This window comes from Arvicola amphibius, chromosome 6 (genome assembly GCF_903992535.2).
Source record: "Arvicola amphibius chromosome 6, mArvAmp1.2, whole genome shotgun sequence".
In the NCBI taxonomy this organism is placed as follows: Eukaryota; Metazoa; Chordata; class Mammalia; order Rodentia; family Cricetidae; genus Arvicola; species Arvicola amphibius.
This window is the reverse complement of record NC_052052.2, coordinates 109053223-109074736: the sequence shown is the minus strand read 5'-3', so window position 1 is coordinate 109074736 and position 21514 is coordinate 109053223. Positions and strand designations below refer to the sequence as shown.

At 37.4% G+C, this 21514-nt stretch overlaps 1 protein-coding gene across 3 annotated transcripts in view; it reads right to left on the bottom strand.

Annotated features, from left to right (window-relative positions):
- Nucleotides 1-1171: 1171 nt before the first annotated feature.
- Nucleotides 1172-21514, bottom strand: part of LOC119817583 (aldo-keto reductase family 1 member C21-like) — a 65051-nt gene continuing 44708 nt past the window's right edge. For 2 of the 3 annotated variants that reach the window (XM_038334906.1, XM_038334904.1), the window contains exons 6-9: nucleotides 9048-9157; nucleotides 8625-8790; nucleotides 5709-5791; nucleotides 1172-1518 (exon numbers count right to left, since the gene is read on the bottom strand). In XM_038334906.1, the coding sequence (XP_038190834.1) occupies nucleotides 1476-1518; nucleotides 5709-5791; nucleotides 8625-8790; nucleotides 9048-9157 (402 nt within the window). In that variant the 3' untranslated portion in view covers nucleotides 1172-1475. Of the gene's footprint in view, nucleotides 1519-5708; nucleotides 5792-6237; nucleotides 8470-8501; nucleotides 8791-9047; nucleotides 9158-21514 lie in introns of those variants that run through there. The other variant, XR_005285919.1, reaches the window with a different exon arrangement.

Here is a 21514-nt window from a genome sequence, read left to right as displayed (position 1 = left end):
CTAAGTCTCTGTCATTGTGTTTGCCCACAAACCTGGGATGAGAACTGAGAAAAAGACCTGCTAGCTCACAGAGGCAGAAGAGCAACGAGCTGACTTTCCTTTTTGACCAGAGACCCAGGAAGTGTGTGTTGCTCCAGCCATCCCAAACAGAAAAGACCATGAAATTCCAGGTTCCTCACTAACTTTTTTCAAGTAATTCTCTCTACCTGTCTTCCTGTAATCTCCATATTCTCTATGGTTAATTCCTGTCAACTAGCTGCTGCACCTGCCCACTGATCCAAGGCTGATTTTACTAACACAGTCCTGGGTTTCACAGTGTAATAAAATATCTTACAACAGTTTCCTCTTTCCTCTCTGATTTTCTTACTGGATTAGGCTACAATTGAGCAGGGAATCTGCACCCAAGTTGGGGGCTGGATTTCTAGTGACTATGGTGACTTCTGATCAAACAGGTGTTCTCTATACTTGGAACTTGACAAAGTGATGAGGAGGGGTGGGGAATTGGAGTGGGGGTACTGAGAAAGTAGGGGGGATCCCTGACATTCAGCCTACCTGACATTCTGGTCAAGCAAGAGGCATGTCTGGGTTTCTTGATGTCTATCTGTTTAACATGTTAAGTTCTGATTCTGACTTTTTTCAAATTATGTGTATAAGTGTGTTTTCATGTGTAGGGATATTTATGTATGAGAGTGGGTACACACAGTATCCAGAAAAGGGTATCTTGGATATTGGGCTTTGAAAAATTATTATTTTTATGTTCATCCAGACATAAAATTGTCAATTATTCTAAACAAAAGAAGTAAGTTTTCAAAATGTGTTTCTAAACACTTATTATAAAATTAATTAAATCTATAGGAGCTAGAGAGATGGTTCAGTGTTTAAGAGCACTGGCTGCTCTACGAAAGCAACCATATTCAGTTCTCACTACCTATATTGCAGCTCAAAATTTTCACTCTACTATGACCATTCTCATGAGATTAATCCTATTCTGTTTACTTTGGATTTTCTATACTCATAAGCCTTTATGTAGAACTGGGTTCATTGTTCAAATTTCTCAATTATGCCTCAGCTTTCTGATCACATGATACACATTTTCCATTTGTGAGATAGAGAAACATGCCTGCTAACTGTCACTCCTCAAAGAATAAAAAATATCTTCTCATTAAAAAACTGTTTGTAAAATGAGAGTTTTCATTTACCATTGAATGAACATAGACATTTAGGCAAATTAATTTTGAGACATCATGAATCATAGGAAAATAAGCCTTTAAAGTAGTAAAATGACCCTGAAAATTGTTGAAGAATATGACTTTTTGGGGTTTCCGAATGGGATAATATTTTACTTTAATTTTTTTTCTCTTATATGAAGCATAGTTCCAGAAGGTTCTGAATTTCTACAGAGTAGAAGTGACAAGTCCAGACATCAACCTGAGCAGTCTTCCACCAGTGAAACTTTCAAAAGACATCCAAACATGTTAGTATTCATCAGAAAATGGGAAATCAGGGTGACCCTCAAACCTGCAAAGCAAAGAAAATCAATAATACATTTGAATATTCTGTTTTGAGAAGTGATTTTTATGAAGCAGATTTTAGTATGGAAGTATATAATTTTCTTTTCCCAAGGCATACAATCTTCTTTTCTTACTTTAAATAACACTGCTTTCTACTTGAAAAGCAAACAATAAATGAATGATTCAGTTTATCCTATTTTCCCTAATACTGAACATATAGAAAATGAAGAATCAAATGCTCAAACATGCATCTATCAACAAAAGGAAATAGGGCCTGGGAAAGAAGAATCAGCCTTTGAAAACACTGGCCATTCTTTCAAAGGAATCAGGTTCTAGTCACAGCATCCAAAAGCTGGCTCACAAACATTTTTAACTCTAGTTTCAGAGAAACCTATGCCATCCTCTGGCTTACATGGCTCCAGGAATACTGGTGATACACAGATATTCATATAGGTAAAACCCATATGATTAAAAAGTTAAATAACAAACAAGAAAAATTATTTTTAAATATATATAAATAATTTATATATTAATAAAACTATAACAAGTAATGTAATAATTTATATTAATAAAAATATATATGCATACACACTTGTATTAACAGCTGTCAAGGAGATACAGAAAGGTACCATTTGACAGGACCAGTCTCTTAATTACTTACAACAGGTCATAGATGGTACAGATGTTAGAGTGGGCCAACCCAAGGCCTGAATATATGGATCTGGGTGGTAGTTAAACTGTTCAGTTCTGGCTACTGGGGTCACATCGATCTTCATGGTTCAGGGTGGCCTCAGGATATCCCAGAGAAGATTCAGTGAGGATCCAGTGAGATGGTGTGCTAGAAACCAGAGGCCTTGAACCAGACCAATGACTCATTGCAATGAACATTTGCTAGCTAAGCTGATTGGACGAAAGGGTATACTAAGAGATGAATTGCTCATAATGGCACCATAACAAATGAAGTCGTATTGAAGATGGTAGTAGTTTTAATGTAATTGGCCCCCATAATTTCAAAGGGGGTGACGCTATTAGGAGGTACATCTTTGTCCAATGGGTATAAACCTATTGGAGGAAGAGTGTCACTGTAGTGGCAGGCTTAGTGGTTTCCTATGCAGAGGATACTGCTCAACCACATAGTTGATGTCCTGTGCTTGCAAAGTATACCAATCTCAGCTCCAGTACTACATCTGCATGTATGCCACCATGCTCCTGTCATGATGATACTACACCGAACCTCTGAAAGTGTCAAGTCACCCCCTCAATTAAATATTGTGTTTTTAAAGAATGCCATTTCCTGTTATTTCTTTACAGAAATAAAAACCCAAACTAAGTTGGTAGCAAGAGTGGAATATTGCTATGATATACTAGCAGATGGTTTTTATTTGGAGTAATATGGACTTTAGGAGTTTGGGTTGGGAAAGAAATGAAATGCTTTGAGCACTGCTTAATGATTGATACTAGCAGAAGGATGAAAAACAGAGTTGGTTCTTTGAGAAAATCAACAGAAAAGACTAACCTTTATCCAAAGTAACTAAAAGGCAGAGAGAAAATATCCAAATGAACAAAGTCAGAAATGAAACAGGGAACATAACAACAGACCCAGAGGAAATACAGAGAATCATAAGCTCATATTTCAAAAACCTGTACTCCACAAAATTGGATAACTTTCAGGAAACAGACATCTCTCTGGATAAATATCATTTACCAAAACTAAACAAAACCAGATAAGCAAATTAAACAGACCTATAACTGCTAAAGAAATAGAAACAGTCATCAAAAGTCTCCTAACCCAAAAAAAGCCCAGGACCAGATGGTTTCAGCTCAGAATTCTACAAGATTTTCAATAAAGAACTAGTACCAATATTTCTCAAATTGTTCCATACAATAGAAACAGAAGGAACATTGCCAAACTCATCTTATGAGGCTATAATTACCCTGATAAGCAAACCACATAAAGACATTTCTAAGAATGAGAATTACAGACCAATATCACCATGAACAGTGACACAAGTATACTAAATAAAATACTGGCAAATTAAATCCAAGAACACATCAGAGCCATCTTCTACCATGATCAAGTCAGCTTCATCTCAGACATACAGGGATGTTTCAACATACAAAAATCTGTCAATGTAATCTACCATATAAATACAATGAAAAACAAAAACCACATGGTCAACTCATTGACAAACTACAACATTCCTTCATGATAAAGGTCTTGAGGAGAGCGGGGATACAAGGAACATACCTAAACATATTAAAGGCAATATACAGCAAACCAACAGACAACATCAAACTAAATAGAGAGAAACTCCCAGCGATCCCACTGAAATCAGAAACAAGACAAAATTGTCCACTCTCTCCATATCTATTATATTTATATATATATAATGAGGTCCTAGCTAGAGCAATAAGAGAACAAAAGGAGATCAAGGGGATGCAAATCAGAAAAGAAGAAGTCAAATTCTTACTATTTGCTGATGATATGATAAGTGACCCTAAAAATCCTACCAAGGAACTATGACAAATCATAAGCACTTTCAGTAATGTAGCAAGATACAAGATTAACTCAAAATATCAGTAGCTCTCTATTATACAGATCATAATAGGCCACAAAAGAAATTGGAGAAAAATAAAATTCTCTCATTAAATAAAAAGAATGCAGAGACAATTAGAGCCTAGAATTTAGAAAAGTACTTTTGGAATTCATTCTAATCTGTTCTGAATTCTGACATTATTCACAGCATCTGTGTAAGCAGACCCAGGGTCTCCGTAATCTGTTGTACCTGAAGGTTTGTACACTTTCAGAGAATATGCTGGGCAAGCCTGCATCACTGCTGAATGCCCTGTCATGGCAATAATCTGTATGTCCTGCTAACATGCATTTTGGGCAGTTTGAGGAGCCCATTGAAACCTTTCCAATATCAACATCATGCCAACATGTCATTCTCTCTAGCAATTGATTAAATCCAAATCTTATTTAATATATGACCACCAACCTTGTAGTCTATGCATCACCTGTGTATGAAATTGTTCACTGTGCTCAGGAACCTTTATGATTTTTAATAGTTTGAAAACCTTCATTTCTTTCTGATGTGTTTTTATTCTGGAGCTGAAAGTTTTATTTTGAGAACTGTCTTGATATGTGTGATAGCACAGTCAGAGGATTAGGGTTAGGGTTAGGGTTGATTTTCTTAAAAATAAAGAGGTCAATGTAGAGAACTAAAAAATTAGAGAGAAAATATTTAAGGCCCCAGGAAACACTGAAAGATGACTTAGTAACAACCATCTGTAAATGAGGTCTGGTGCCCTCTTCTGGCCTGCAGGCATACACACAGACAGAATATTGTATACATAATAAATAAATAAATATTTAAAAAATATTAAAGCTTATTTTAAAATTTTGTAATTTTTTGTCATTTTTATTTTTTATAAATTTTTATTGAGCTCTACATTTTTCTCTGCTCCTCTCCCTGTCTTTCCCCTTCCCCCTTCAACCCTTCCCCAAAGTCCCCATGCTCCCAATATATTCAGGAGATCTTGTCTTTTTGTACTTCCCTTGTAAATTAGATCTCTGTAAGTCTCTCTTACTGTCCTCATTGTTGTCTAAGTATTCTGGAATTGTGGTTTGTAGGCTGATTTTCTTTGCTTTATGTTTAAAAACCTGAGTGAGTACATGTGATTCTGTGTCTGTGTTACCTCACTCAAAATAATGTTTTCTAGCTCCATCCATTTTTCTGCAAAATTCAAGATGTCATTGTTTTTTTCTGCTGTGTAGTACTCCATTGTGTAAATGTACCACATTTTCTTTATCCATTCCTCAGTCAAGGGACATTTAGATTGTTTTCAGGTTCTGGCTATGACAAACAATGCTGCTATGAACATAGTTGAGCATATGTCCTTGTGGCACGATTGAGCACCTTTGATATGTACCCAAAAGTGGTATTACTGAGTCCTGAGGAAGGTTGTTTCCTAATTTTCTCAGAAATTGCCACACTGACATCCAAAGGGGTTGTACCATCTTGCATTCTACCAGCAATGCAGAAGTGTTCCCTTTTCCCCACAGCCTCTCCAGCACAAGTTGTCATCAGTTCTTTTGATCTTGGCCATTCTTACAGGTGTAAAATGGAATTTGAGAGAACTTTAAAAGCATTATTCTTGAAATAAATGGAGTAAAACATGTTGCAAGTTACTTACATTGGTGCAGTCACATATCGCAGATTTCTGTTTAGGCCATCAAGTACTTTCATATCCTCTGGACTCAACTGGAATTCAAAAGCCTACCATGCAGATAAGAAACATTTTTACATATTTAGACTGTAATTTTGCCAACTTGAACACGGTAAATGCAACAGACTGAACTGTGATGACAAAAAAGTTGAAAAATCTCAGATCTCTCAAAATGCAAAGTTATTCGTCCAAAGGCTCAAGTGAAAAACAAATGCGAGGGACAGCATCACTCAAATTCCCTTCACGTATTGAATATAGTGTTAAATAGTAGGTGAGGACGGAAGAAATTTGATGTGATTTAAAAAAGAATTCATCATTGTTTAGCTTATCTAAACCAGAAGTGCAATTTTCTAAACGTTTAACATAATTCAATTGCTGTCATTTGATAGTTTTATTTTCACACTGAAAAAAGGCAATCAAATATAAGAATGCTAGTTTGAACACTGCTTAAATGGATATTCTATTATAAATGATGTTTTATAAATGAGTCATGAACTGGTCTCAAAGTGGTCATCTTTAATACACTTTGGGCAGTTTAATCAACAAAATGATCATAATTGTTAATGTATGTAAACAAATGGATCAATAAATTGTTTTGATCTGAAAATCAACACCAAGAAAGAATTAGAGAATAAAAATATCAATCATACAGCAACTTAGTCATGTAATTGACAGAATAAATGCAAAATATCCTGAATATTTCAAAGTTGATGAAACAAAAATGCAATATCAAGAAATTCACAAAATTACATGTTTTCTATGTATAAATGAGACAGAATATAAGCAGTTACTTATTGTGAAAATTATGGGAGTACATAAAATATCATCTATGTAACTGCAAATTCCAATAAAATGATCATGGTTTGGACAGAACAGTACTACCTAAACCTCATAGTCTCCAAAATTATGAACAGATGTGAAAACAAATACAAACTTAACACTCTGGTTGAGAGTTAGAAAGTGGATTCTAAACATTTTTATTACATAAAAAAAAAATAACCAAGGCAAGCCAGGTGTGATGACACCTGTCTCTAATGCCACCACTTGGTGTAAATGGCAAAAATTAGAAGTCCTTGGTCATTTTCACCTGCATTGCTAGTTTAAGGCTAGACTACTTCAAAAATGACAACCTCAAAGTAAACTATTGTTAGGAAATACAAAATTGCCCACAAAACCAAACTCAACCCAAAGTCCAGAAAACTCCCTTGACATATACAACACAAAACACTTAACTTCCCTAGATGTTTTAATTTTTTAAAACATTTTTTCTCTAATTTTTCAGTAACACCACAAGGGAACAGCAGTCATTCACGAAAGCAATTGCTTAGCTGGAGCCTCTGCACAGAGGATGTAGGCACAAGATATTTATCAGAAAATAAATCAAAATCACAACAAAAATAAGGAAATGTAAAATAACAAACAAAAAAATCATCAAGCTGTGTTTAAGAAAGAGGAGAAATAAGAAACATTTTCATTTGAGATAGCCAAACTAAATTTGTACTACGAAAAATATGATAATTGACCACAAGGGTGAGGACAGATGCATAGTCATAGATAGTGAATCTAATTATCCATTTTTAAATTGTACATATGCTTTGGTTAACACTTGAAATTACAAAACAGTAATTTTGGTGGAATATAAAAAATGAGATGGAAAGAACAGAGGATATTTTCAAAATAATAGAGAAGAATATGGGTGTGTTGCACACAGGAATAATTAGCATCAGTCAACCAAATAGAAAGTAACGAAGAATCTTAATATATAGAGAGGCATTTCTCCTTATGTTACTTAATGAAAATTTGAAAACTACAGCATTTTTTATAGTAAAAGCTTTAAAATCCACTTCAGAAACTGAGACCAATAGATTTCCAGAATACATAAACATAGTTAATGGATTCACAATAAGACTATAATAATGCCAGAGGAAGAGGGAGCCTCTCCCAGGGACGATCCTCCTAACTTGTCCAATACAAAGTGATCTGCTCAGAAGCTATATATGTACTATCAACAAAAATGGACTCAGCATGTTTAATTTATACAATGGTGCATACAAATATATAAATAAGATATATGTAACAATAATAATTTGGAAATAAGGGACAGAGATAGAAGACTATGTATGTGGATGAGAGAGCAAGGAACTACATAGAGATGAGACAGGCTCCACTGCAGACAATGCAGTCTACGTCTTAGAGCCGATGTGACAGAACACATCCAAGCATGGAAAATCTCTTTGAGGTCAGAGGAGACACACAAAAAATCTAACCGCAGAAAAATGGCTTACATAAATGTTTTATATATGAAGTCCTTACAAAGAACAATTGCATGACTGCTTCATATGTGGAGCCCGTGCATTGAAATGGTTGTTTTCTAAACTCATACAATTATTCATAATAAAAATAAATGATCTATTTGAAAAGAAAGATACTCTACGGGATTTGAAAGGTGACAAAATTAAATTTTAAGAAGATAAATGCCTGTGTGTTAAAATAAATGTGTGTGCAAGGAAACTACAAAATAGGACATAAATAATTTGAAGACCCATTATCTAGACTAAGTCCATTTCATTTCAGAAGACAAAGGAACATTTCATTCACTTAAGGTTAATGGGTGCATTGCCATTGCAATGCTGAGAACAAGAGTCTGTCTTGAACCTAATTCTAATTCTATATTGCAACAAAAACTATAGTGTTATTACAGATAAGGATAAACCCTTCATATATATATATATATATATATATATATATATATATATATATGACACAAGGGCATGGGAAAGCAAGATAGAAGGACTAGGGTGATATAGAATCAAGAGTTGCCAAAGAAGTACATTGGGGTGAATCAGTGTGAACAGTTTTGAAGCCCACAGTCTAACTCAGCACCTGGATGTTCTCTTTGACTCGCTTTTCTTTGATAGTGGTGTTGAGGGCCACAAGCCCACGCTGTAACTGATAGCGAAGGGCAATCAAGGCTGGAGTTTGATTGTATTTCTTTGCCATGGAATGTAGAACTGGTTCATCCAAGAGAACAGGGGAGCTCGGGTCCACCCTGGAATGAAATACAGCGAGGCTAAATCCTTCAATCTTTAACATGTAAAGAAGTTTCAAATACACATGAAGGTAACCATAGACATTGGGGCTTCTCAAGTGTGTTCCTGTAGCAGTAACATTAAAACCATTTTTCATTCTATAAAAATGCAAATTATTCATGCTATCAGATTGCATAAGTTTGAATTTAGAATTATGGGACTAAACGTATGCCAGCACAATTGTTAATATATGCTTAATTTTTAATGACATCATTACCATCCTGTATATCGTTGTGTTCCCAGGACACCATAGGCAACCAGTATAATATCATTTGACTTGCAGAAATCAAGAAGTTTCATTTGGTTGAGATAAGGATGGCATTCTACCTGCAGATGAATGAATAAAGATACCGTAATACATAAAATCCCACATTGATATAAAGAAAAGTGTTAAAATACAATAAACTAAATTTAGAAAACTTGTCTAATAAAATATGAATTGACTATAACAACACCAAGACTTAAACATATAGCACCCTACCCATTCTGATATGATAAACCTTGATTAATTGCAGTGGATTATTGAAAACATGAAAATAAAGGTTCCTGAGAAGTAGAAAGGTTCTGCAGCACGAGAGTTGGAGAACGAAACAATAAATGATAATTGGGGGACTTTAACCAAGGAACATATATAAATTCTCTTTTTTTAAATTCAAATATTTTATTTTTTGCTTTATTGAAGGGGAAGCCTAGCCCAAAACCTTGTTTTGTAAGGCGTGTCCCCCTTGGTTTAAAGGCGTGTCCCCCTTGGTCTAAAGGCGTGTCCCTCTTAGGCGTGTCCCTCTTGGGCGTGTCCCCCTTAGGCTAATATTGACTTATAAAATCTTGCGGGCCTGCGGCCCGCGCGCTCTTTGTTTTCCTGCCCTCCTCGCTGGAACCTTGGATTTGTAAGTTCCCTTTCCTTTCCTTTATTAAAACTGAATTATATATATTAAAGCTTGTCTGGTGAATCATAACTGCCGATCAACCACGCACCTTCATTTGGCGTCCAACTCGGGCATTTGGGAGCCTTCAGCTCCAGTTCCCACACTGCGTGGCAAGGATTCGGCCTTGGGCTCTTGATTGCTTCAGAGCAGTTTCCCAGACTAGCCTGTCCCAGCCCCGCTTGTACGGAGCAAAGGACGTGTGTGTGACTCGGTTTGGCCGAGCGGTTATTGCCCTAGCGACCTACTGGCAGGGAACGGTCATTTCAGGTAAAATTTCTTTTGATTAAAAAAAAAAAAAAAAATGTCTGACCATATCACCGTTGAAAGCTTCTGCAGTCTATTTAATTGTACTATGGTAGAAATATTACAGGATACATATGATATTCCCATAACTTGGATGTTTATAGGGCTTGCAATTTTTCTCGTATTTGGTTTCTCCCTTACATGGTTTGAAAATAGAAAAATGATAAAGTCCTTACAGAATGAAACCAGGATTCTTAGGTCAGAGGTTGAATGCTTAAGAAAGGGCACAACTGTTTTGAGTAACAACTTTAAGTCGGTCGAGGTATTTGCAAAAACAATTCAGACGGACTCCAAGAAAGAGTTTGAAGGTCTCAAGGAAGGGAATAAGGCTTTGTCTGATATGACTCGGTCAAATGAGCAAAATTTAGAAAAACTACAGTCTGATATTAAGGAGAGACTCATTGCTGCGGAGGAGAGAACAGCTGATTTGGATCGTAAACTTCAGTCCCTGTCTGAAACATTATCAGAGAGAATTAAAACTGCTGAATGTGAAAATCGGACTTTGTCTAAAGGATATGACAGATTGGCTGACAGATTGTCAATACAAGAAGGCACAATTCAGGCCATGAAAATTCTATCCAAGGATGAGACACTAACTCTACTGGACAAACTTCATGTTTTGGAATCCTCCATGAAGGCCTTGGAGCATAATTCTGGACAGGAGATCCAGGCCTTACAGAAGGCAATAGTAAGCAGATTAGAAAAGATTGAGGAAATTATAGAACAGGAGCAAACGGTACAAAGGCGAAATTTAACTCCGTCAATGAGTAAAACTCTCCGGGATAATTTCCATAAAGTTCTACCTGCCTTTCCAATAGTAACGTCAGAAAAGGTGACTGGTTCCAAAAACCCTAAAGTCATCAAGGAATATACATGGGAACCCGTCCGTATGAATGATCTCAAAGAAATTAAACAAGCTATTATGAACTTTGGGCTACATTCGTCCTTTGTTAGAGAGATGCTCAAAACTTGGTCTATAAGCAATAAGGCAACGCCCCATGATTGGGTACAATTAGTATCAGCTGTTCTAGAGAGTGGGTCACAATTAAATTGGAAATGCATGTTCAGACAAGAGGCTAAACTTTTAGAACAGCAGGAAAGAGCAAAGGGAATTGAGATCTCCCTAGATCAAATTCTAGGTGAAGGACTTTTCTCCGATCCTCTGGAACAAGCGAATTATGATGAACACACCTTATCCATATGTACTACAGCAGCTTTAAAGGCTTGGGACAGGGTTCAAGACCCAGGACAGAGACTGGAATCATATATCAGAGTTAAACAGGGTCAGAGAGAACCCTTTAGTGATTTTTTACAAAGGCTAACTAAAGCTGTACAGATAGGGATATCTGACCCAGAAGCAAGACGTATAATAATTGAATCTTTGGCTTATGAGAATGCCAATGTGGAGTGTAAAAGGATCCTGGGGCCTTTAAAGATGAGATCAGCGCCCTTGGACGAATGGGTCTTACATACAATGAATGTTGAATCATTTGACTATGGCACTGAAGCATGGGTCGAAGAAGCAATTTCTAATGCAAAAAGGAGGCATCAAGTTACCAAATGTTTTAATTGTGGCAAGATGGGACATATTAAAAGGAATTGCAGACAACGGATTTTCAGAAATAATAATAATAATAACAACAACAATAATAATAACAATAATAATAATAATGCCTCTTCTAGAAATAACAGACGTAGGAGGACTCAGCCTTCAGGTATATGTAGGAGATGTGGAAAAGGCAGACACTGGACAAATGAGTGCAGATCAACAAGAGATAGACAAGGCAACCTGTTGCCACTGGGAAACTCAATGGGGGGCCTCTCGCAGGCCCCCATGGCGAATGTGGTCCAGTCATTTCCAGTTACTGCCGAGAACATGCCTCGTCAAGAAAATTAGAAAGCCCCATGCCTGCTGTTAAAAGCAAAAATGGCCTGAAAGATGAGTTACGTGTATTTTGGCAGACTTTTATAAATGAACAAAGACCAAAGTTAAGAGTGTGTGTAAATGGCGTTTTTATTACTGGCCTACTGGACACAGGTGCGGATGTAAGTATCATTACTCCAGAATCTTGGCATCCGTATTGGCCTCTTCAGGATGTAAATGTTCAGTTCCTGGGAATTGGAACCCTATCTCAAGTAAGGCAGAGCACGAGATGGGTTGAATGCATAGGGCCAGAAGGACAAATAGGAAAATTAAGGCCATATGTAGCCAATATTGCAGTGAATTTATGGGGCCGTGACCTGTTGCAGCAATGGAATACCCAAATTAACATTCCTGCTGCTTCTAGAGCCTATATCACCGAGGGAAATATTAAAAGATATTACAGAAGGCGGAAACCGGCTGTTCGGGCTGTACAAGAATGCAAAGCAATTGATGGCCCTTCAGAGATACGAACAGCACTGCCTCTAAAATGGTTGACTGAGAAACCAATATGGACAAAGCAATGGCCTTTAGCTGAGGAAAAGTTGCAGGCTTTAGAACAGCTGGTACAAGAGCAATTAGATGCTCGACATATAGAAGAATCTACCAGCCCTTGGAATTCTCCTGTATTTGTTGTTAAGAAAAAATCTGGTAAGTGGAGAATGGTGACAGATCTCAGGGCTATCAATAAGGTTATTCAACCTATGGGCTCTCTGCAATCTGGAATTCCTCTGCCATCTTTATTACCAAAAGGATGGCCTCTCATAGTAATTGATTTAAAGGATTGTTTCTTCACTATACCTTTACAAGAAAAGGACAGAGAAAAGTTTGCCTTCACAGTGCCTACTTATAATAACTCTCAACCTACAAGGAGATACCAGTGGACCGTCCTCCCACAGGGCATGTTGAACTCTCCCACCCTGTGCCAATATTTTGTAAATCAACCATTGCAAATAATACGCAAGCAATTTCCCAAGTCGATAATTTATCATTACATGGATGATATTCTGTTATCTGATTCAAACATGGCTACTTTAGAAAGACTGTTTGAAGAAGTAAAAATACTTTTACCTAAATGGGGATTGCAGATTGCTCCTGAAAAAATTCAGAGAGGAGATTCTGTTAATTATCTAGGTTATAAAATAGGTTTACAAAAAATTAAGACACAAAAAGCACAAATTAGGAGAGATCGGTTACGGACTCTCAATGACTTTCAAAGGTTGTTAGGAGACATTTCCAGCTTACGACCAGCTGTTGGCATAACACCTGATATGATAATTCATTTAAATAAAACCTTGGATGGTGAAAAAGACTTAAACAGTCCCAGAGAATTAACAGCTGAAGCAGAAAAGGAGCTGAGAATGATTGAAGAGAAATTACAAGAGACACATGTGGACAGGGTGAATCCAGAGCTCAGTTGTATTCTCGTCATATTGCCTTCCAAAATTTCTCCTACAGGAATTTTAATGCAGAGAGATGATATTATCTTAGAATGGATCTTTTTACCACATAAACCAAGTAAGAAAATAAAAACTTATGTGGAAAAAGTCTCTGAATTAATTATAAAAGGCAAATTGAGACTTCGTCAACTAGCAGGCATAGACCCAGCAGAAATTATAGTGCCTTTCACTGCTGATGAACTAAAAAAGTTGTGGGAAGATAACGAACCATGGCAAAGAGCTTGCGCTAATTTTTTGGGAGAAATCAATAACAACTATCCGAAAAGCAAGAGGCTTAACTTTATAAAGAGAACTTCTTGGATTCTCCCTCGAATCATCCGTGATGCTCCGATAACTGGAGCACGTACATTTTATACTGATGCTAATAAATCAGGGAAAGCAGGTTACAAATCAGAAGATTTGAGTAAGGTGGAACAAAGCCCTTATGATTCTGTCCAGAAGGCAGAATTATATGCCATTCTTATGGTGGTAAGGGATTTTAAAGAACCGCTTAATATAGTTACTGATTCACAATATGCAGAAAGAGTAATCTTACATATTGAAACTGCTGAATTTATACCTGATGATACAGAACTAACCTCATTGTTTATCCAGGTACAAGACATGATCAGGAACAGGCTTTGCCCTATGTATATAACACACATCAGATCCCATACGGGTCTGCCAGGTCCTCTAGCAAAAGGTAATGCAGAAATTGATCAATTGTTGATTGGTAGTGTGCTGCAGGCCTCTGAATTTCATAAAAAACATCATGTCAATAGCAAAGGCTTGAAGAAAGAGTTTTCTATTACATGGCAACAAGCTAAGGAAATTGTAAAGAAATGCCCTACTTGCTCTTTTTATAACCAAACACCACTGCCTGCAGGGGCTAATCCAAAGGGCACTCAAAGGAATGAAATCTGGCAGATGGATGTGTTTCACTTTGCAGAATTTGGCAAATTAAAATATGTACACCACACCATTGACACTTATTCAGGTTTTCAATGGGCAACTGCTTTAAGCTCAGAAAAAGCTGATTCAGTAATCACTCATTTATTAGAAGTTATGGCCATCATGGGTATACCTACACAAATAAAGACGGATAATGGTCCAGCTTATGTTTCTAGGAAAATGAAACAGTTTTTTGCTTATTACAATATTAAGCATGTTACAGGTATACCATACAATCCTACAGGTCAAGCAGTCATAGAAAGATCAAATAGAACTATAAAGGACATGTTAAACAAACAGAAAGGGGTGGAAAATACCCCTAGAAATAGGTTACATAGTGCTTTATTAACCTTGAATTTTCTCAACGCTAATGAGAAGGGGACAACGGCTGCAGAAAGACATTGGATAATGGAAAAGTCTGCTGAATTAAATCAACCAGTTTATTTCAAGGATGTGCTGACCTCGCAGTGGAAGCCAGGAGATGTGCTGCGTTGGGGAAGGGGTTTTGCTCTTGTCTCCACAGGAGAGGAAAAATTGTGGATACCGTCAAAATTAATAAAGGTTCGGTTTGAAGAGAAGAAGCCCCTTGGAAAAGAAAAATAATTCATTCACAAGGTTGATGATCATACTGATGGTAAGAAAAGCATATAGGTTGGGGGCAGGGTTCTTTTCTTATCTCCACAGGAAACCACTCATCTTCAAAGAACTTAAGGGACCCTGGATATTTAAATACTGATTCATGGACACTAGTTACAACCTAATATGGATCAACACAGAACCCGAATATGTTTAGTAAGTATAAAACTTTTTTTACATATATACTGTGCCTTTATTTATATGTATATAGAGCTGGTTTTGGAGTTGGACTATGGCTCAGTTCTTCTTCAATTCCAAGCCTGTTTATAAGAGATATCTCAGAGTTTCTGTCTCAGGTCAGGAGCCATGAAATGGGACAGAATAATAATAGTAATAATAATAATAATAATAATAATGATAATGATGATGATGATGATGATGATGATACTTGATAAACTTTCTTTGCCTTTCCTCATATCTGTCTGTCTTTATTATACCTTTCATCGAATATATATGTCTGTATATGTCTTTGTAGATAATGTTTACCTTTCCTGTAACAAACAACAAATTTTCCTTCAGTAATCTTTGAAGTTTCCAGGATGAAGATGGGGCCCCACAACATCAATTTCACCTGGTTACTATGACGTCATGTTTTTAATAGCGCTAAAATTAGACCTTTTTTTGGTTTTTTTTTTTTTGGTACCAACTACACAAGACAGTTTCAAATGGTGTACAATTTTGACAACACTCTGGCCGGACCTCCTCAAAACACTCAGAGGCTAGTTACAATTTCCTCGACAAAATGTTATTCTGGGAATTTTACCATCATTTGCTTTCATGGAACCCCCTGAGAAGAACGTCGCCCCCATGTCAGCTAGAAGCAATCTTAGAGGACGACGCCCCCTCTCCCAACAGAGTTTGCCCTCTGGTTTAGGGACATCATTTAGTAGATGGTATAGGGTTGAGGGGATGGGGGAGGTATTATATGGACTCAGGGGTGTTTATGAAAAAAAAAAGGGGGGGGGGATTACCTGGTTTGATGGGATGATTAGTATTTGTGAATTATTGTTATTAGAAAATTGCATTGGTGTTGATTCTTGTATATTGAACATTGTATGTGAGTATGCTTCTACCTCTATTGTATGAGAGTATGCTTCTACCTCTGTTTAAAACAATTGTTATATTGAGATATTTATCATATTGCAATGTACATTTCTACCTCTGATATTATTTGTATAATGACATTGTTTACGTTTGGGGATATTGTCCTCATTTATTGCACAGTTGTTTTTCAGGTTTTTTAGATACATAGAAATTATATTTAGTATAGATAGTATAATCTTCGACCTCTTTGAAGAGCTGTAGAACATGGCCTTTAATCTAACCTAGAGTTTGGTACTTATGAGACACAATCACTCCTGGCAACACCACTCTACTCCCGAGAGAATGTTGAGCACCAAAGACACTCCACTGGGAGCTTGTCTTCTTCTTGGCAGAAGTGGCCTTTAGGCAAAGAAAAAGCCCATACCTCGACCACTGACAGAGTTTCAGAGTATCCGTAAATGGATAAAAACAGGATTGTCTTATCTTGCCAAGACAGGGTTGGACAGTTCTACAAAAAGTTCCTTGCCTTTGAAAAATGTTATGTCAGTTGTGTTAGGCCTTAGCCAAAGTTGGTTGCCTCAACATTGCAAAACGAAACTTTGGGTGACTGCCCAGGTAGTTAGTTGTCTCTGTCATTTGTTGCACATTTTGGAAGTTTCTTGTTTGTACTTCCTGGTTGCTTAAGTAATATTACTTCCCTTCTCAGATCTTTGATGGGGTTGAAGATTAGATAATTGTAGTTACCCTCTACATTATTTAGACTCCTTGAAATAGAATACTTAGTAAAACTTTTGTTATATGTTTCTTCTTAATATTGTTTGTAATTTTATATTTATTATTTGTTCCTATTGAATATAGTTGTATTTGGTTTGGTTCTGTCTTATTTAGACAAAAGGGGGAGATGAAGGGGAAGCCTAGCCCAAAACCTTGTTTTGTAAGGCGTGTCCCCCTTGGTTTAAAGGCGTGTCCCCCTTGGTCTAAAGGCGTGTCCCTCTTAGGCGTGTCCCTCTTGGGCGTGTCCCCCTTAGGCTAATATTGACTTATAAAATCTTGCGGGCCTGCGGCCCGCGCGCTCTTTGTTTTCCTGCCCTCCTCGCTGGAACCTTGGATTTGTAAGTTCCCTTTCCTTTCCTTTATTAAAACTGAATTATATATATTAAAGCTTGTCTGGTGAATCATAACTGCCGATCAACCACGCACCTTCACTTTATAAATAATACCATTCAAAATTTCCACCTGCTCCCCTCCTCCAATCTCTCTCCCACTGCGCCCTCCCCCTCCTCCCTCCCCCTCCAGTCCTAAGAGAAGGCAGGGTACCCTGCTCTGTGGGAACTCCAAGGCCCTCCCCCCTCCATCCAGGCCTAGGAATGTGTGCATCCAAACAGACTAGGATCCAAAAGAGACAGTACATACAGTAGACTCAAATCCCAGTGCCAGTATCATTGACTTCTCAGTCAGCCCCCATTGTCAGCCATTCAGAGAGTCTGGTTTGATCACATGCTCATTCAGTCCCAGTTCAGCTGCTTTTGGTGAGCTCCCCTAAGGTCAGTCACACCATCTCAGTGGGTGGACAAAACCCTCACAGTCCCGACTTCCTTCTTTAGCAATCAGGGAAATGCAAATCAAAACAACTTTGAGACCATCTTACACCTGTCAGAATGGCTAAAATCAAAAACACCAATGATAACCTATGCTGGAGAGGATGTAGAGTAAGGGGAACACTCATCCATTGCTGGTGGGAATGCAAACTTGTGCAATCACTCTGGAAATCAGTGTGGCGGTTTCTCAGGAAACTGAGAGTCACCCTACCTCAGGATCCAGCAACTCCACTCTTGGGAATATACCCAAGAGATGCCCAATCATACTATAAAAGCATTTGTTTAACTATATATATAGCAGCACTATTTGTAATAGCCAGAACCTGGAAACAACTTAGGTGTCTCTCAATAGAAGAATAGATAAAGAAAGTGTGTCACATATACACATTAGAGTTCTACTCAGTGGTAAAAAAACAATGACATCTTGAATTTTGCATGCAAATAGATTAAAATAGTACACACTATACTGAGTGTAACCTAGACCCAAAAAGATGAATATGGTATGTACTCACTCATTAGTGGATTCTAGCCATAAACAAAGGACATTGAGCCTATAGTTCATGATCCTAGAGAAGCTAAATAATAAGGTGAACCCAAAGAAAAACATATATGTATCCTCCTGGAAATTGGAAGCAGAAAAAAATTGCCAGGCAAAAGTTGGAAGCATGGGGGTGGGAGTGGTGGGGAGAAAGGGAGAGGGAAAGAAAGAAGGAAGGTGAGGATTGGGGAGAGCTTGAGGGAGTGATGGTTGAGATGGAGGAAGGACAGATATGGGAGCAGGGAAGAAGATATCTTAATTAAGGGAGCCATTTTGGGGTTAGCAAGAGACTTGGCTCTAGAGGGGTTCCTAGGTGTCCAATGAGATGTCCCCAGAGAGGTCCTTGGGCAGTAGAGGAGAGAGTACCTGAACTGGCCTTGTCCTTTAGCCACACTGATGACTATCTTGAATATCACCATAGAATCTTTGTCCGGTGATGGATGGAGATAGAGACAGAGACCCAGACTGGAGCACTGAACTGAGGTCCCAAGGACCAATTGAAGAACCGAAAGAGGGAGAACATACATAAATTTTCAACACATAAAACGTTTTCATGTGTTTAAACGAAAATACTGGGAATGTTCATGGATCTAATTTCGAGAATTAAGGATAGTGTGTGTGTGTGTGTGTGTGTGTGTGAGAGAGAGAGAGAGAGAGAGAGAGAGAGAGAGAGAGAGAGAGAGAGAGAGAGAGTCTATGATGTTTGCTTTAAAGTTCACTTGAACCTCAGCATGCCTTTGGAGGTTCAAGGACAACTTGTATGAGTCGGGTGTTTTCTTCAACCACACGAAGGATCAAACTCAGGTTTTCAGGCTTGGTGGAAAATGCATTTACTCACTAATCTATTTCACTGGCTCCATAATTTGTATGTTTCATTGCTACATTTATAGTTTCAATATGCTTCAGAAAGATGTATTTATATAACTACACTTGGTATTTTGACCTTATTCACTGCAATTTCCATTCAAGTCTCTGAATTTTTATTTAAAAAAAATTCTGATGTCTTATGTTCCAGATCTTTTATAAAGTTTTTTATAAGTAACCATTTTGATTTGAAGTCACTTCAAACTAAAATCAATCAGAAAAGATGGAAAGGGACACTTTATACTCATAACAGGAAAAATCCATCAGAATGAAGTCTCAATCCTGAATATCTATGCCCCTAATATAAAAGCTCCCACATATGTAAAAGAAACACTTCTAGAACTCAAGGCAGCCATCAAACCACACACACTAATAGTTGGAGACTTCAACACTCCTCTCTCACCAATGGACAGGTCAATCAGACAGAAACCTAACAGAGAATTGAAAGACTTAATGGAGGTAATGAACCAAATGGACTTAACAGACATCTATAGAACATTCCACCCAAATAGGAAAGAATATACCTTCTTCTCTGCGGCTCATGGAACCTTTTCGAAAATTGACCATATACTTGGTAACAAAGCAAACTTCCACAGTTACAAAAAAATATTAGTAACCACCTGTGTCTTATCGGATCACATGGATTAAAATTAGAATTCAACAACAATGCTACCCCCAGAAAGCCCACAAACTCATGGAAACTGAACACTCAACTACTGACCCACACCTGGGTCAAAGAAGAAATAAAGAAAGAAATTAAAGTCTTTCTTGAATTTAATGAAAATAAAGACACAACATACTCAAACCTATGGGACACAATGAAAGCAGTGCTAAGAGGAAAGTTCATAGCACTAAGTGCCCACTTAAAGAAAACGGAGAAAGCACTCATTGGTGACTTAACAGCACACCTGAAAGCTCTGGAAAAAAAAGAAGCAGACTCACCTAGGAGAAGTAGAAGACTGGAAATAATCAAACTGAGGGCAGAAATCAACAAAATAGAAACACAGAAAACAATCCAAAGAATCAATGAAACAAAAAGCTGGTTCTTGGAGAAAATCAACAAGATTGACAAACCCTTAGCCAAACTAATCAAACGGCAGAGGGAGAACACGCAAATTAATAAGATCAGAAATGAAAAGGGGGACATAACCACAGACACAGAGGAAATTCAGAGAATCATTAGATCTTACTACAAAAGCCCATATGCCACAAAATTGGAAAATGTAAAAGAAATGGACAGTTTTTTAGATAAATACCATATACCAAAGTTAAACCAGGACCAGGTAAATGCTCTAAATAGTCCTGTTAGTCGTGAAGAATTAGAAACTGTTATCAGAAACATCCCTACCAAAAAGAGACCAGGACCAGATGGTTTCAATGCGGAATTCTACCAGAACTTCCAAGAAGACCTAATACCTATACTCCTTAACGTATTTCATAATATAGAAACACAAGAGTCCTGCCAAATTCCTTTTTTTTTTTTTCTTTTTGGATTTTCGAGACAGGGTTTCTCTGCAGCTTTTTTTTTTTTTTTTTTTTTTTTTTTTTTTTTTTTTTTTTTTTTTTAGAGCCTGTCCTGGAACTAGCTCTTGTAGACCAGGCTGGCCTCAAACTCACAGAGATCCGCCTGCCTCTGCCTCCCGAGTGCTGGGATTAAAGGCGTGCGCCACCACCGCCCGGCTGCCAAATTCCTTTTATGAAGCTACAGTTACCCTGATACCTAAACCACACAAAGACTCAACCAAGAAAGAGAATTATAGGCCAATCTCACTCATGAACATTGACGCAAAAATTCTCAATAAAATACTGGCAAACCGAATCCAAGAACACATTAGAAAAATTATCCACTACGATCAAGTAGGCTTCATGCCAGACATGCAGGGCTTCTTCAACATACGGAAATCTATCAATGTAATCCATCAGGAAAATAAACTGAAGGAAAAAAACCATATGGTCATCTCATTAGATGCTGAAAAAGCATTTGACAAAATTCAGCATCCTTTTATGATAAAGGTCTTGTAGAGATTAGGGATACAAGGGTCATTCCTAAATATAATAAGAGCCATTTACAGCAAGCCGACAGCTAACATCAAATTAAACGGAGAGAAACTCAAGGCTATCCCACTAAATTCAAGAACATGACAAGGCTGTCCACTCTCTCCCTCTCTCTTCAATATAGTACTTGAAGTTCTAGCAACAGCAATAAGACAACATAAGGGAATCAAGGGGATTCGATTTGGAAAGGAAGAAGTTAAACTTTCGTTATTTGCAGATGATATGATAGTGTACATAAGCGACCCCAAAAACTCCACCAAAGAACTCCTACAGCTGATAAACTCCTTCAGTAATGTGGCAGGCTACAAGATCAACCCCAAAAAATCAGTCGCCCTCCTTTACACAAAGGATAAGGAAGCAGAGAGGGAAATCAGGGAAGTATCACCTTTCACAATAGCCACAAATAGCA